Source organism: Corvus brachyrhynchos, unplaced genomic scaffold, assembly GCF_000691975.1.
Source record: "Corvus brachyrhynchos isolate BGI_N302 unplaced genomic scaffold, ASM69197v1 scaffold69, whole genome shotgun sequence".
Lineage (NCBI taxonomy): Eukaryota > Metazoa > Chordata > Aves > Passeriformes > Corvidae > Corvus > Corvus brachyrhynchos.
In genome coordinates this window covers 263,630-280,142 of record NW_008240228.1, presented here as the reverse complement: position 1 = coordinate 280,142, position 16,513 = coordinate 263,630, and the positions used below count along the sequence as shown (strand labels likewise).

At 42.3% G+C, this 16,513-nt stretch overlaps 1 protein-coding gene across 7 annotated transcripts in view; it reads right to left on the bottom strand.

Annotated features, from left to right (window-relative positions):
* Nucleotides 1–232: 232 nt before the first annotated feature.
* KIF16B (kinesin family member 16B) overlaps nt 233–16,513 on the bottom strand; it is a 168,372-nt gene continuing 152,091 nt past the window's right edge. For 6 of the 7 annotated variants that reach the window (XM_017745293.1, XM_017745297.1, XM_017745295.1 and 3 more), the window contains one exon: nt 233–1,648. In XM_017745293.1, the coding sequence (XP_017600782.1) occupies nt 1,490–1,648 (159 nt within the window). In that variant the 3' untranslated portion in view covers nt 233–1,489. The remainder of the gene's footprint in view (nt 1,649–16,513) is intronic. The other variant, XR_001865537.1, reaches the window with a different exon arrangement.

The window sequence follows — 16,513 nt, the reverse complement described above, 5'->3', positions numbered from 1 at the left end:
ACTGGCCTGTAGTTCCCTGGGTCTTCTTCATTTCCCTTTTTAAAAATGAGGGTTATGTTTCCCCTTTTCAAGTCAGTGGGAACTTCACCAGAGTGCCATCACTTCTTAAATATGATGGATAGTGCCCTTAGCCACTTCCTTGGCCAGTTCCCCCAGGACCATGAATGTATCATATTAAATGTAAAACACTACTGTTCCTGTAATTTAGGTCATGAAATAAAAATGCCACCAGTGTTGTTACTTTAGGTTTTAATAATAATTTTCTATGACATTAAGTATTTTGATTACCACAACTTACCAGCAGTCAATGATGTCAACTCAGAAAAAAATGCTTCACACTCTGAACAAATGGCACACAAAACTTACTTTTCATTATGCATTTTAATAACTGGGAGTCATTCAATTCTGATTTTTATACAACCAATTATACATTAGCATGTATACATACTCAATTCCAGTCATAGTGTATACATATTTTTGGATCTGCAGCAATATAAAATGAGTTCTACTTGTATATACATGTGCAAGTCTGAATAAGTCCTGAGTCATTTTAAAGTACTATTATTTAAATCCTGCAAATTTTAACTGATGCAAATAAACATCAGATTTTACAACTATTGTGAAGAAGGTATTTAAAAAACAATATATAGCACTTTGCATCAGCTTTATGCATAGCTATGAGTTCTGTACAGTGCAGAGTTTCTATTTACAGTCTGAATGATTATGAAATCTGAAAAGATGCTGACCATGTTCTTCAGTAACTACTGCTTCCTTTGCTTCTTTATTAATGGTGGGTGATTTGTTCATTTGTTTGGTGTTCAAACAACCAAGCGTGGAAGACTTTGAGAGGCTTTAAATTATATTCTTCCTGCTGCATGTATTTTTGTAAGCATTCAGGTTACCCAGGCCCTTTAATTCTTCTGAGAAAAACTATACAGTTATACAGTGAAATAGTTAAACTGTGTATCTGGAAGGGAAAGAAAATGAAACAACAGTGGAGTATGAGCATTACCTTAAACATGTTACTTCTATAAAGAAACAAAAGAGGAACTGTTCTTAAGGAACAGCTTGGACAGAAACCAAAAGGCTGCTTAGAAACCCTCTGTCAGCCTGACACAGTGCCATGGTAAACATGAGATGCTCTGCAACGGCCAGAACAAATTATCTGAGCAAATGGGAAGGAAGCACTGCTGCCAAGGAGGGGATCCAAGCTCATCACAAGAGTCAGAATCTTTGTACAGTATTTAACAGAACAACTTACACAAAAATGTCTGTATACCTCATGCCAGGAGAATGCAAGCACTAACTTGAGAGCTGGTGAAGGACACATGATAGTGTGGGGGTGTAGCTGTCTCTAATGGGTGCTGTTTGGATGCAACTTTCCAGGTATGGAGGAGACACTTTTTTTTCTTTTCCTTATTCCTCTCACACAAAAGTGAAGGCATCACTCCAACCATACTCCTCCAGCATAAGGATCCTGGCATAAAACTTAGCTGGTCCCATGGCTGCTGTAGTCAAAAACACCTTTCCTGAAGAAGGGTGAGAATTCACAGATGGTGTATTTTGACAACGTTAGCCCCACTTTATCAATGTGCAGTGGAGATGATGGAGACTTCAGCATTGCAGAGAAAAAGCTCCTGAGGTATTTCTGTGGAATGAAACATAAAATGTCATAAGGTTTACTTTATCAAATTGACTACAATGACTTTGACAAATTAAATGAACACCAAAAGCCCCAAAAAGATCTCCATGGGCTGTGAATAGTCCTTTCAATAACCCTCAGCATTTAAATCCATTTATAAAACAGTCTACTGAAATGTCTGTATTAGGCTCAGGAAAAGCAGAAAAGAAGTATTTTCCACTTCCTTCCTACATCCAGCTTAGCAACTCTTTTATTCTGTGGTTGTGTGGTGTGATGCTTCCTGGTTTATTCTGCAGTCATGTAATGCTTTCTGCTAATCATGACATGCTGGTACGGTTGTCTAGCATTACCAAACACTACAGCAGGTGCAAACCTCAAATCCATTCTGCAGGACATTCACTACATATGGACACAAAAGGACTTAAAAAATCTTTCCCTCATGAAGCTTCCACAATCCTTGCATTGAATGGGATTTGTTTTGATGAAGGCTATCTGCAGAAAGATTTGCATGAATTCGGTATTATGTCAGAACCTACCAGCATCTTTTCACTGAGCTGCCCTTAAAATTTCTTTCCCTTTTTTTTTTTTAAAGTCTTACAAATGAGAAGCATGTGGCAGATGCTTCCCTTCCCTTCCCTTCCCTTCCCTTCCCTTCCCTTCCCTTCCCTTCCCTTCCCTTCCCTTCCCTTCCCTTCCCTTCCCTTTCCTTCCCTTCCCTTCCCTTCCCTTGTTAATATTCACCAACTACTGTGCAACTTGCAGTCACATTTGTACCTAGAGAAATTGGGGGATGTACATTAACACAGTTAGTTTTCACAAACCTGACAAAGCTTCCATCATATGTGGGTTCATTTATCATGACTTAGTAACTAAAAACTTTTGAGCAAACGCTCTAGGTAAAAGATTTGATCTGACAGATGCTAAAAATACATCCAGTGTCACCCAAACACCTGCAAGGGAAATCTCATCTGGAGCACAAACTCCTTTTCTGTACTACAGACTGATTACAGACAGATACCTTTCAAATCATTCACTAGTCTTGGATTACATGGGAAATATATCTGCAAGACAGAGAAGCACTTTCTCCTCTGAAGAACACAAGATTTAGTTATTTGAATGCAGTGGCTTTGGGGTCATGGAAGTGGTTTGTTCAGGAAACTGTCCTAATTATTCAGTCATTTCTGAAGAAGAATTCCTCCAAACTGTAACAACATGCTATGTATTTAAGAAACCAGCTGTTTTAGTATCACAGAAAGAAGGAAAACAAACAAAGAGAGCAAACAAAAAAAAGCAGCTGCAACAAAAACTATTCTCTTGGCAGAAATGGTGAAATTTTCTATTTTATTCAGATCTGCCAAAAGTTGTATTAATGTTCATGAAAAAGTTCATTACAAAAATGCCTTCAAGATGAACTCCAATAAACTAAGATGTAATTCAAAGTGAGAAACAGATGTCGTTATCAACATTTTTCATAGTTAGTTCTCAAACAAGGATTCTTTACAAAAAGTCCCAAACCAGTAATGCCTGAAGGATGAATATGGTAGAAAACCAAATGTAGAACATGGCATTCTGTTACAGTTTTAGCACTGTGCTGAAAAACTACTGCAGTAACTCCAGTTTATGACTACCAAAGGCTCAAAGGTACCAAAATATCTCACTGGACACATCATAAGACCTACTGCATTCACCTTGGTATGTATGGCCAGATAATTGACTGTCATGTCTTTTCTGTAAAGCCATTACTCATTGTTTTGGCATGATAGTTCTAATGGCAAAGTAAAAAATCTCTCTGCTCTAAGTATACACTAGGAACAGCAGGTACACTTCTTTTCCACATCTGTGCTCCAGAGCTGATGAGTGAATATCACAGTTTCTTTGAACATGAAAAAGATCCTTGGGAAAATGGCAACATGCAGACCCTACCAGATAGTAATGGAATTGATTTTGTATGACGGTTTCCTGCCATAAGGCTTGACATTATGTGCTCTTCAACAACCACCTCTGAACAAATCAGCCCTCTTATAAAACCCAGATCTGCATTTGCCTTGTTTGCAATGCTGATATGTTAATATAGCCCAGAGCTGCTGTGCCCTTGACACAAAGAAGCTGTTGCTTCTTTAAAGTACAGGCTGCTCTGCCCAAAGACGCTGGCTGGGATTGTTCCCTTGTAGTAAGGAAACAGTGACTAATGGCAGAAGTGCTCACATCACAAGCATCAATCAAAGAGCTGTGGCAGAGTACTACAGGAGAAGGTTGTTCTGTCCTGTTGGCTGCAATGGACAGTAAAGTGTAAGAAAGTGACAGGAGAAAACGAAGAGTGCTCCCTACTAATGAACGGAAAGATGCTTCCCAAATTCAGATGTGACAAGGAGAGGATGAGGGTCCCAGCAAGCTGGAAGAGGGGCAGGAGCACATCAACACCAAATGCCAGAAAGGACAAAAAGGTCCTTACAGATCCAGAAGGGATTCCGCATGCATTTCGTTGCAGCCCAGGAGGCCACTGCAAGCAGCTGGAGTAGGAGCAAGGCTGGATGAAAGGATCTCCTCTGCCAGCACTCAGTGGGCAGGAGGAAAGCTGTTTTCAAATCTTTTGTATTAAAATCCATTTCCAGCAGCAGATACAATTTTTCTCTATTTACAGAACTGTTTTGATGTGTCCTTGAAAAAAAATTTCTTAGCAGAGACTGGCAAGCTCAGGATACCTTCATAGGTCCAAATTTTATACAAATTAATGACATTATTTCCTACTGACAGCAACATTGGCCCTGGCATGCAAAGCACTGTGTTACAGCTACTAGGTTTGCATGATTATCTAGGAAAGAAAAAACTAGTTAACTGCCAAAATATTCCAACATGCTTGGTTTTATTACTCATTTTTGTTTGTTAAGACTCTGGCCATTTGTTCTGGATTATTTAGTCTGGTAAATCAGTGTTCTTCCAAATGCACTTTGGAGTTTCATTTCACTAATAGCATTTGACCTGCTATGCTGCTGGTTTGCTGGAAAATATCCTAATGATAAGTTTGTAAACGTCTCGGTGTGAGGGCACAGGACCCTGGCACTGTAACAGAGATGTAAAATGGGCAACTTACACATCAATCATGTTGGTTGTTCTAGCTAAACACACTCAGGAACACCAGTTTAGAGACTGGAAATACTCTTCACATGTACAAAACAAAGATAGAAAGCCAGGTTAAAAAAATAATCCAAAATAGGAAAAGCAGTGGTGTTTGCCTTCTCTGAAGGCAATACAACCTTCACACCCTGTAACTTAAAATTTATGACAGCTGTACCTGAAAGTTTTAACTTTGCAAATGAAACAAAACTGGAGGAAGTGGTATGAGGCCCAAAGGTTCTTCTTTCTTTACCTAGTCTGAGTTTTCCTTCTCTTTTAATTATGTGAATAGCAAAATGGAAACCATTTAAAATGCTTAAAAATGCTTAAAAATCATTTTAATAGGGTTCACCTTTTTAGCAGTAGGCCAGCATTCATCTCATGCTTAATTCATCAGCACAACAAAGTCATTCTAATGATTTTTGCACTACTTTGTGATGTGGGGACTTCATAATTTTATACATTTTAATGTAAAGCCATAACTTAATTTAAAGTTATTGAAGTTATTACAATCAAAAATCTTTTCTGAGATTTTAAAGTTTTCTTATCATCCTTTCAATTGTGGCATATTAAAGAGGAATTCAGTTCAGTGACATTGTTCTCCTAATCCATTACTAATAGTGATAGCCTCAGAGACCAATAGCAGAGCTTAGCAAGAACTGGATTTTTTCATTAAAATTTGGTGTGTTTAAAAACTCATCAACTCTGGTACTTTCAGAAACTGAAAACACTTTGAGCTTTTGCTTTCATACTGCTATTTCTAGCAATTTCCTCAAAAAAGTCAGTGCTTAAAATACTTAAGAAGTTATGTTTTAAAATCAGCATTAGAAATACCACCTGCTAATATATGCCAGAGCTGAAAGCACCAGAAAGCTTAATAAGATAAACCTTACAAGGCTTTGGGGACTTTTTGAGACAATAGCTTCTCTTCTTTGAGACAATACCACCTTTTCAACACCTACATGTTAATTTGACAGTCAAAAGCTTTACCACAAGATCACAAAAGGTCACTGGTGACAGAGGCGGGACTAATTAACTTGCTCATCTAACTTCTAACAGAGGCTCCTCTCTCCCTCTAATATAGATGCTAGTTCCTCTCAGCACCAATCACATAATTATTCCATTGACTAGTGTTAAGTGCTGCAGGCTTTAAATCAGATCTTGATTTGAATTATTCACACACCAAAGCATACACAGGTATCACAGCTCTTTTCTAGAGGATATGAATCCGATTACCAAAAAAACCCTCAAAACCAGACAGATTGAAGCATATTCCCTGACTCTAAAAAATCACATTATGTTGTAATTAAGTATTTGCAAAGTCAGATCTCCCCAAGAAAGACTGTACCCCAAAGCAAGCAGACAGGCACATGATTCACTTCCAATCTGTGATCACAAAAACAAGGATCTGTGTAAAAGACAAGGCATGTAAAAGGAGCCTGCTGGAATGCAGAAATGGGAAGGCGTGTCCTTCTGCATTTGTCTCCTAAAAAATTGTTGGGCACCTGTAAAGGAAAATCAACATTTGGAGATCCTTCTCCAGATTAACCAACTTTCTCTCTTTTGGACACTTCAATTGTTGAGTTGAAAAGAAAAAAATTACTTCCAAGGTGGTTTTTCAAAATATGAAGTACTGCAGAAGTGCCAGCTATTGTCTCTAACTACATCCTACAGACAAAAATAAGGCTGGGCTGAAATGGCACTGACAAGTGGTGGTGTCCCACAGAGACTTCAGGTTGGCGAAAGGCCCTGCCTAAGGAGATGCTTTATATAGAATTTGACAAGAAAATATACAAGTTACCAAGAAAAATAGGATTCAAACTTCTCATTGGATTTGCTTCTTCCTTGTGGTTTTGTGGTTTTTTTTTTTTTTTTTTTTTTTTTTTTTTTGCTTTTTTGAGGGGTTTTTACTGGCAAAAAAGAATTAAGACACTGTGCAGGGAGATAAGTTAGGATTGGAATGCAGAAGATGGGAACTCTTAGGAAAAGGGCTGCAAGCTAAGCCAGCTCTGCTTCATCCAGGACATGCACCACATCTCAATCACCACCCAGGACTGGATTATCTGGGTTAGGTATGGAAGACAAGGACAGCCATTAGCCACAGCATAGAAAATTCATTTAGAAACTGAGTCCCAAGGGAGCAAGTTTTCTCATGCAAAATATTCTGACACTAAATGCCAAAGCACATTCAAGTTGTCCAAACTGAAGTGTTTTGGAGGCAGTGATCCCAGCAGGCTTCTCCTACAGTCTGCAAGTATAGCTCTGCAGGTCACAGGTCAGTTCACCACAGTTAAGCTTCCCTCTTATGTCTTCCACTCAAACCATCTACCCTTCCCTCCGGGACTACCTAAGGCTAAACTGGGTGTTGGAGGTTAGGATTCTTCCTTTTTTTTTTATTTCTCCCAGGGAATTTTTCTCCTATTTGTTGCTTAAGAGATGGGAACGATGATACTTAAGAGACAAAAGACGTGGCCAGGATGGGGAGGACGGGGGAAGGGGTGCAGTTGGCTGCAGTCTTTTAGCTGGGGGGCTTTCTCTTAGGAAGGGCAGAGATGCTTCGAGACTTGGCTGGGGGCCAAGGGCTGGGTTCAGCTCTTGCTTTCTCTCTCTGGGTTTGGAGGAGAGACAGTTGTGGTCTTGGTGCTGGACTGCAGCTGCGGGGAGAATTTGCTGCTACTATGGAGTTTTGCCCTTTTACTGCTTCTCCTTACTGTGGGTGAGCCTCTCTTCACAAGAGCGGTCATTGAACTGAGACCTTTTCAATACCCAATCTCACTGGGAGGAACCTTCACTATGTGCTTGGGTGCCTCAGGAGAAACCCGGGACCCTGACCCCCTCCCCCCCTCCCCCTAGCCACTGCCCAGCCCCGCTGTTTTTCTGGTTTGTTTTTTTTTTTTTTGCTACACTTTAACTCGACACCCCATGTCCGCCCGAACACCTGCTGCTCCTGCCACCCCTTCGGGGTTATTGCTACACTTCATTTGCCGCCCCAGCTCAGCTAACCTCTGCTGTTCCAGCTGGCCGAGGTTACTGCTACAGTCCAGCTCACCACCTGGAGTGGCACTGAGACCGGCTGCTCCCCGTGCGTTTTGCAAAGGGAGCCACCTCCCCTTTTCCCTGTCGCCTCAGTCGCCATTGTCATGTGGAGAGGAGGCTGAGCTCGCACCCCCTGCAGCTGCGGAGGAATCATTGCACCCGCCCTGCCCGGCTGGGAGCCACCAGCGCCGCTGCTGGCTGTGAGCGGAACTGCACCGAAGGGGAAACTCACAACTGAGAAGGCTGGTGCTGGATTTCTGGTTTTGTTTGTTGTTGCTGCTGTCATTGTTTGTTTGCCTTCTTATGTATACCTTACTATATACTATATACTATATTTTTTTTTCCTAGTAAAGAACTGTTACTCTTTTCCCATATCTTTGCCTGAAAGCCCCTTGATTTCAAAGTTAGAATAATTTGGAGAGAAGGGGTTCATATTCCCCATTCCAGGAAGGTTCCTGCCTTCCTTGGCAGACACCTGGCTTTTAAACCAAGACATTGGGCCAATAGGACTGAGTAATTGCTAGCTTAATGCTCTGATAGGTCTCCCCATAGTTTCAGATCCATTTCTGGATTTATTAAATTTGAGCAAGCAGGGAAAGAATTTGCAGATAGCAGGACTATAGAATATGCGGTACCACTGCTTTGGAGGACAGCAGTCCAAAAGGATGGGGGACTGTACCAGACTACAACTAATATCTTCACTTCCACCAATTCCAAATTTAGATCAATTCTCCTGATGCCATGAAGATTTTTTTGCCTTTTCTTTTATACCCGTTATATCTTTTTTACAACTTCTGTATTCTTAGTGCTTTTTCTCTACATTCTTGGACTTGTTTGTCAAGCTAAGAGACTAAACATTTTAGAAGCTTCGTAGCTAGGGATCAGTGTGCCCCAGACCCCAAGGTCCTCTCCAGAACACACTCTGTAAACCAAGACAGAACCATCCAGGGGAAGGCTCCTTGGGGAGGGGGACTCACTTGAGCCTCTCATTGGGGAATCTTTGATAGATATGCTAATTAGTAAAACCTATAATGTTATACACAACCTTTCGGAGGGGGTATTCGGCGGGGTGCATTTCAATGCACATGACCTCGACGTGTGCGCCTATGGATCCTTAAAATAAATACCAAGGTAAAATCCCTTTTGCCCTTCTAACCGTGTATGACTCTTGATTTTAAGACCAAGAAAAGGCATCACTCCACTCACCAGATATAACTTGCTCAGAAACATTTTGGTCTTTTGTGGCTGTTTTCTTTTTCTAATAAAGAAAACATGAAGCTTCAATTTTTTTCCCCAACACCTTGGCATATATTGCAAGATATTATAAAGCAGATTTGAGTAAAGTACATGAGCAGAACAGCATGTGATATTCAATATCCGAAGTGATATTTCAGGCCCCTCAGAAGTACCTAATGTCACCTGTGGATCTGAACACATTAATCTCCTGCACATATCCTTAGGTCATTTTGTGCAGTTGTGATTTCAGAGCAATGGGAAAAAAGACTTACTGCCTGGGAGACTACCTGGTGCCTAAAGTATCTTATTTCTGTAGAAAAACTTGGGAGAGAAAACTTCTATAATTATGACAGGAACACCTGGCCCATTATCTTTTGCTGAAAGACCAGAATGGCTGGGTTCTCCTCACAAAATACCCTGCAGAATTAGACACTGTCAAACCTGTGCAAAGCTTCCTTGAGTAGCAAAAGCTGACAACTGCCTCCAGAACATGTCTGTCCCTGGTGCCAGAGACCTTGCTCAAGCTGCGGACAATTTGTGTATACACTTTTTAGGAGAATAAAGACAGATCCACATGTTCGAAAATGGCAAGTCACCACTGCAATAGTCACATTGATGTCGGATGATTTTTTGCCTTTTTTCTTTTATATATTCTCTGCATTCTTTACACACGTATTTGTAGCTTTGTAGCCTATTACTGCATTTGTAGCTAGTTTTCCCAGTACTTTTCCCTGCCCTGATAGGCAGAAAGACAAAACATTTTCCAAAGCCCCTATCCTATCTTGGTTCTCCTTAGGAAACAAGGCTAAAAAACAGCTCTTCAAGACATATTTTTCATAAACAAGTTCAGTTTCCATCTAAGGGGGGAGGACTTAGAAGGGGCTTGAACTGGGCAGGAATTGCATCACCATTTGTGCTCCTAATTGGTGATTTTTATCAAATTATGCTCATTTGCTAAACTTATAAAAACTGTATTCACCCCGTGGGGGTGGGCTTTTGTGGACATTTTCCGTATCTGCCCCTGGAGGCCTCCAATAAAGACCAGGCTTTACATTACCTCCTATACTTATCTCAAAAGTGTGTGTTGTTTCATTTATAGGTTCTTAAGGCATCAACATCATATTAAAAGGAGGGGAGTTATTTGCTTCAGGTTGGAAGGCATTAATTAGCCTCATAGCTGGATAAACACAAACCAGGAATCAAGGATTGGCTCATTTTAATCAAACCCTTCCTGCTCACTTTGATTAGTTCTAATCAGAAGTGACGCTTTTTACAGGTAATGCCTAGTAGTCAGCCAATAAATAAATAAATAAATAAATAGACTGAGAACAGCCCAATCAGTATTACCTTACCCTGTGTTTTTGGCATGTCTTACAAGTCTACATAAAACTCCAACACCCACACCAATTTTCATCTAAAACAAATTCTACGCTGCAAGTTTCCCTTAACAGAAATAATGCAAGTAGGCATATTATGCTAGGTCACTTTTTTTTTTAATTTACTAGCAAATATCTTTGCAATTTGACTATGACACAGTCAAACTCTTAACTTGTTGGACTGAAGCTGTTAGCTAAGAAGCTACACAGGAGGAGATGAGATTGAAAGCTCCTACCAAAAATGTAATGTAGCTCTGTCCTGGGATAATCTATAATGTTATTGTATTCCATATCTACCTGCAGCCCCCCCAAATTGTTACTGTATCTTTAAGACCCTACAAATGAGAACCCTGCATGTGGATGGGTTGTTATCATGAGTGTTTTTTAAATTGTCACTCTTAGGCGCCTTCCAGTTCTTTTGCCATGTGGTATTTACTTTGCAGGCTACCTGGTCTTTGTTCAGGCAAAGGCTTTCCTTCTCTTTTTGGGTTCACTTTTTGGGTTTTTTCCTCGGCTCAGAGAGTTAGCCATTTTGAGCTGCCTTGGGGCAAATTCCACCGGCACCCAAGTGTTGCCACTGAGCCCCACTCCAGTCCAAGCTGCTCCAACTTGTCAATGGTGCCTGGCCAAGGAGGACCACAAGTCGTCCCAGCCCAGATGGCCTTGCCTGCCCTGTCGTCTCTTGCTGCAAGGAATGTGAAGTCCCTCTGTGAGTTCTAGCCCTTGGTCTGGAGAATACCAATCTGACCTCCAGATGTCAGGGAGATAAGCAGAGTGAGGATGGGCATGGGAGCAAGACTGACACCACCTTTCCCTCTGTCATTCAAACCATGCGCTTGGGTGCAGAGCGCCATCTTGGGGAATGGGGGATGTCCCCAGCATTTTCGTGTTTCTCTCCATTCTGGGGGGCAGTCACGAGACATGGCAATTTTGTATATAGCAGTTATTTACCATTATTTTTTGTCTGTTGCTGTTCTGCTTGTTAGTAAACTGTTATTTCTTCACTTATCTAATAGTATCTCATTCCTTATGGGTGGGAAGGGATTGTTTGAACCCTTAAGGGGAGACAACTCTTTCCATAGTGTTGTGCTTTAAAATTGTCTCAAACCAAGACAAATTTGGTGCCCAACTTAATGGGGAAAAGAGAGAAAGTGAAAAAATAACATTCTTGTCCTGAAGACCTTGTATTGGGTACAAGACTCACTGGGCACCATGCTGCCCGCCTTAATAATGGCTTTCTGGCACTTAGGTATGTATACTTATCCATAGATACTGACAATTCTGCCCCAGGTATATATATATCTTTTTCACATCAGGGACACAAACCAGGATTGCTGTGTTGATATACTCTGTGACAATAACGCATGAAAAGATAACATCAGAGGCAATGAGAGTTATTATTTGGGATGTGTATTCTCTGCTCTTTTCCTGTCCTGATCTCAGCTGCCTCTTTTGGGAGTTTATTAATAACCGCACCCAGCCAGTTGCGGGAAAAGCAGGGGATAGTTTTTCCCAGCCTTTTATGTCCTTCTCTCCCTTCAGGTCTGGCATGAACATTTCGAGAATGTTCAGTAGCCTCTGGATGTTAAAGACACCACATTTTTGTTTTTAATTCTGTTATCTCTCCTCTATATGGCCTACAGCATGTTTAAAATCAGAGCTGAGATTTCCAGAGAGGTTGTCCAGAGATGCACCCCAGTAGTGGAAAATTCTGAGTGGTGTGGGATGTGGGAGGATGTAGGCCAAGCCCTGAAGGAATTCTCTGCCCTGATAGTTTGGAACTTTCCCCTGAAAAAATTCAGAATCCAGCTGAGGTGAAGTAATACCTGAAAAAAAATTGTGATGACAGATCTAAAGAGAAGAAGGTGCAAGGTGCTGGGCCCTAGTTAATGCTTATCACACACTGCTCGTACAGCAGCAGGTACAGCCAGAGAGGCAGGAGAACAAATCAGCAGACACCCTGGTCAGTCGGGCTGCAGTTAAACCAGAAGGGCAGCCTAGCTAATAGCAATTGCTGCTGTCCACAGACAGAAATCTAAAACCAAATCCATTTGCACGATGAATGACGACAGGGAGCCAGGACTCTCACAGCCAGCAGATGAATGAGAAATAATTACTGAGTCTTTGTCCTTAGAAAGTCTTCACAATCTGAGAAAAGATCTCACCTGACAGCCCAATGAGTCTATATTAAGTTGGTTGATCTGAGTCTGGGACACCACAGGCAATGGTAGAATTTTGGACAGCACTGAAGCAAGGCACTTGGGATTCCTGTCATATGATGTGAGTATTGATCAGGGAACCACAGGGAGACCTGAAGCTCTCAGCCTCTGAACGCTGCTTTTAACAAGTCTGAAGGACAGGTACCTTTGCCCAGAAGACCTCCAGCTGCAGCAAGGCCTTTGGAAGACCACAAGCAAGGAACCCAATGCTTGCAAGAACTGGTTGTGATGGAGATCCTTCTCTCATATGACAACCAAACCACTAAGAGTCCAGACCTGGTAAAAGGTACAACACTGATGTGGCTCAAACTCTCATGACTAGAGACACAAGCCTATGCCCTAGCACCACTGCGGTGGATTGAGGAGGACGAGACAATGGGCGCTCTGACAAGGAGGTTTCAAGTGTATGAAGACCCTGTACATGGCTCATCAGAAGCCCAAATGTCATCTGTGGAAAAAGACCTGATGGAACGTATGTGGAAACTGGAAGACAAGATTGCAGAGACCCATCAGAAACTCAGCAAGGAGCTTAAGGAGGGCCTTCTCCAAGCCTTGTCAGTACAAACCAGAGCCCCTGTTATCAGAAGCAGACATCCCCCAGCTAGGGAGAGGGGGTACACCCCACAAGCTCACCTGTGGTTCTTTCTGTGTGAGTATGAGGAAAACATGAGAAGATGGGATGGAAAGTCCACTTCTGTCCTGGCAGCACGGGTGCATAAACTGAAGGAGGAAACTAGCAGAGGGAGTTCCACCAGAATGAATGTAGCTCCAGTTTCCCAAGACCAAGCTGCTAGGCATAACAGAGCGGAGGATGATAGGTCTGAACCCCTTGAAGGGACCTCTAGAAGGTATGCCCAGGAAAGAAACAATAGTCAGGACTAAAAGATAGAGGCCAGAGAAAATCAGGTCTATTGGACTGTGTGGATCTGATGGCCTGGTACACCAGAACCACAAGAATACCACGTTGACACTGACGCACTGTACTTCAATACCATCAGGACACGTGGGAGCAGAACCCATTTCTATTGCTGGGGTGACATGGCAGGAGTTGACTCTGTTGGCAGCTGAGGTGAGCTTAACTGGAAAAGAGTGGAAGAAACACCCTACTGTGACTGGCCCAGACTGTGTATTCTTGGCATGGATTTCCTCAGGAGTGGTTATTTCAAAGACCCAGAAGGATTCAGGTGGGCTTTTGGGATAGCTGCTGTGGAGGCAGAGGGAATTAGACAGTTGAACACTTTTCCTGGTGTCTCAGAGGACCCTTCTGAGGGTGGAAGAAGAGCAGGAACCAATTGCCACCACTACAATACATCATAGGCAATACCACACCGAGATTCTGAGATTCCCATACATAAGATGATCCATGAACTGGAGAGCCAGGGAATGGTCAGTAGACTCATTCACCCTTTAAAAGCCCATATGGCCTGTGCATAAGTCTGATGAGGAATGGAGCCTAACATGGCCTAAATGAAGTTACACCAAAACTGAGTGCTGCCATGCCGGACACGCTTGAAATTCAGTATGAGCCAGAGTCCAAGGCAGCAAAGTGATGCCCCTATTGATACTGCCAATGCATTTTTCTCCATTCCTCTAGTAGCAGAGTGCAGGCCACCCTATGCAGTGAGTCAAGAGAGCTACTGAAGGACAAGATGGATCCAGTCAGATTGCAGAGCTGGAAGCCATCCAGCTGGCTTTGGACATCATTGAGCAAGAGAAGTGGCCAACGCTCTACCTCCACAATGACTTGTGGATGGTAGCAAACGCTCTGTGGGGGTAGCTGGAAAGGTGGAAAAAGGCCAACTGGCAGCATAGTAGAAAACCAATCTGGGTGGCAAGGCATCACTACCCAGGTAGAGAAGCTGACAGTGCAAGTCCATCATGTGGATGCCCATGTGCCTAAGCGTCAAGACAAATGAGGAGCACCACAACAATGAACAGGTGGATTGGACTGCCAAAATGAAGGTGTCAGGTAAACCTGGACTGGCAACACAAGGGGTAGTTGTTCCTAGCTGGTGGGCCCATTAGGGAAGAGATGACATACCGATGGGCTCATGACTGAGGGGTGGACTTAACCACACATGCCATAGCTCAGGTTATCCATGGTTGTGAGATGTGTGATGCAATCAGGCCAAGAGGGTGAAGCCCCTGTGGTATGAGGGGCAGTGGTCCAAACGTAAGTATGGGGAGGCCTGGCAGACTGATTACATCACACTGCTGCAAACCTGCCAAGGCAAGCACTACGTACTCACAAGGGTAGAAACTACTACTGGATGGCTGGAGACATACTCCATGCCTCACACCGCTTTCAAGAACACCATCCTGGGCCTTGAGCAAGTACCAGGAGGCATGGTACCCCTACAAGAATTGAGTCAGACAACAGGACTCATTTCAAGAACAGCCTTATAAACACCTGGGCTAGGGAATATAGTATTGAATGGGGGTACCACATTCCTTATCATGCACCAGCTGCAGCTAAAGTTGAGCAGTGCAATGAACTTAAAAACAACATTGAAGGCAAGGGATGGCGGGACTATCAAGCAGTGGGATCTGCATTTAGCAGAGGCTACATGGTTAGTTAACAACAGAGATTCCACTAACTGAGCTGGCCCTGCCCAATCCAAACCCCTGTGTACAGCAGACACTAGGACTATAGCAGCAAAGACTATGAAGTCCCTGTTGTGCATATGAGAGGTATGTTAGGAAAGACCATTTGGATTAATTCTGCCTTGAGCAAAGGCAAACCCATCTGTGAGATTGTTTTTGCTCAAGGACCTGGTTACTCTTGGTGGGTTACGCAGAAGGATGGGAAAACACGTTGTGTACCTCAGGGGGATTCGACTTTGGGTGAGAACAGCCTGTAAGGTTGGAATGTACCATTGGTTGCTGAATGTCACTGCCACTGCATATTTTAATTACCAAGGACAATGAGAATGGACTTCTCCAGTCATATCAGTCATGGACGCAATGAACTCTGTCCATATCCTGGGGGATGGTCAGTGACCACTGAAATAATTGTATTTGCATATCGTTATATGTAGATATGTATAGATATATGTGTTTACAGTTGAAATGTATTAATTTGGGCATTAATGAGATGATATGGGATAAGGGCTGGAATGTCCTGGGGTAATCCATAATATTATTGTATTCCGTATCTGTCTGCACCCCCCAATATTGTTACTGTATCATAAGACCTACCAAAATGGGAACCTTGTGTGTGGAGGGGTTGTCATCGTGGGTGCTTTTAAAACTGTCACTCTCAGGCAGCTTCCAGTTTTTTTGCTACAGGGTATTCACTTTCTGGGCTATCTGGTCCTTGTTTAGGCAAAGGCTTTCCTTCCCTTTTTGGGTTCTCTTTTCATTTTTTTTCCCTCAGCTCAGAGAGTTAGCAGTTTTGAGCTGCCTAGGGGCAAATTCCACAAGCACCCACCATACAGCACTCCTTTGGGCATGTTTAGAGGTACCTAAATGACTTTGGAACTAAGCAGGTAAAAATCAAGCTTCTTTAAGCAGCTAAATTGCACTAAAAAATACCAGGACTTACAATTTTAGCCTCTTGGGAAAGTCTCTCTATGTTTTTCATGCACAGCGTAACGCAGATTCCTTGAATCAGAGTTAGTTTCCTCCAAAGCTGTACAGGTGAAGCAGATTTTACCTCTACATCTCCAGAAGTGCTTGAGTGCCACTAAAATTTAATTTTACCCAAGGTGGTACTTAAATTTACTCAAATTCATATACCTTTTTGCATTTTCTTAATGTGCAAGCATTCTGAGAGATGCCAGTTATGATTAAAGGTGAAACTGCTCTCTCAGGTTTTCAAAACCCAAACTATTCATTATAGGTATTTGGAGCATTTTTCTGTGCAAATCTAAAGGCATGAGCACACTATG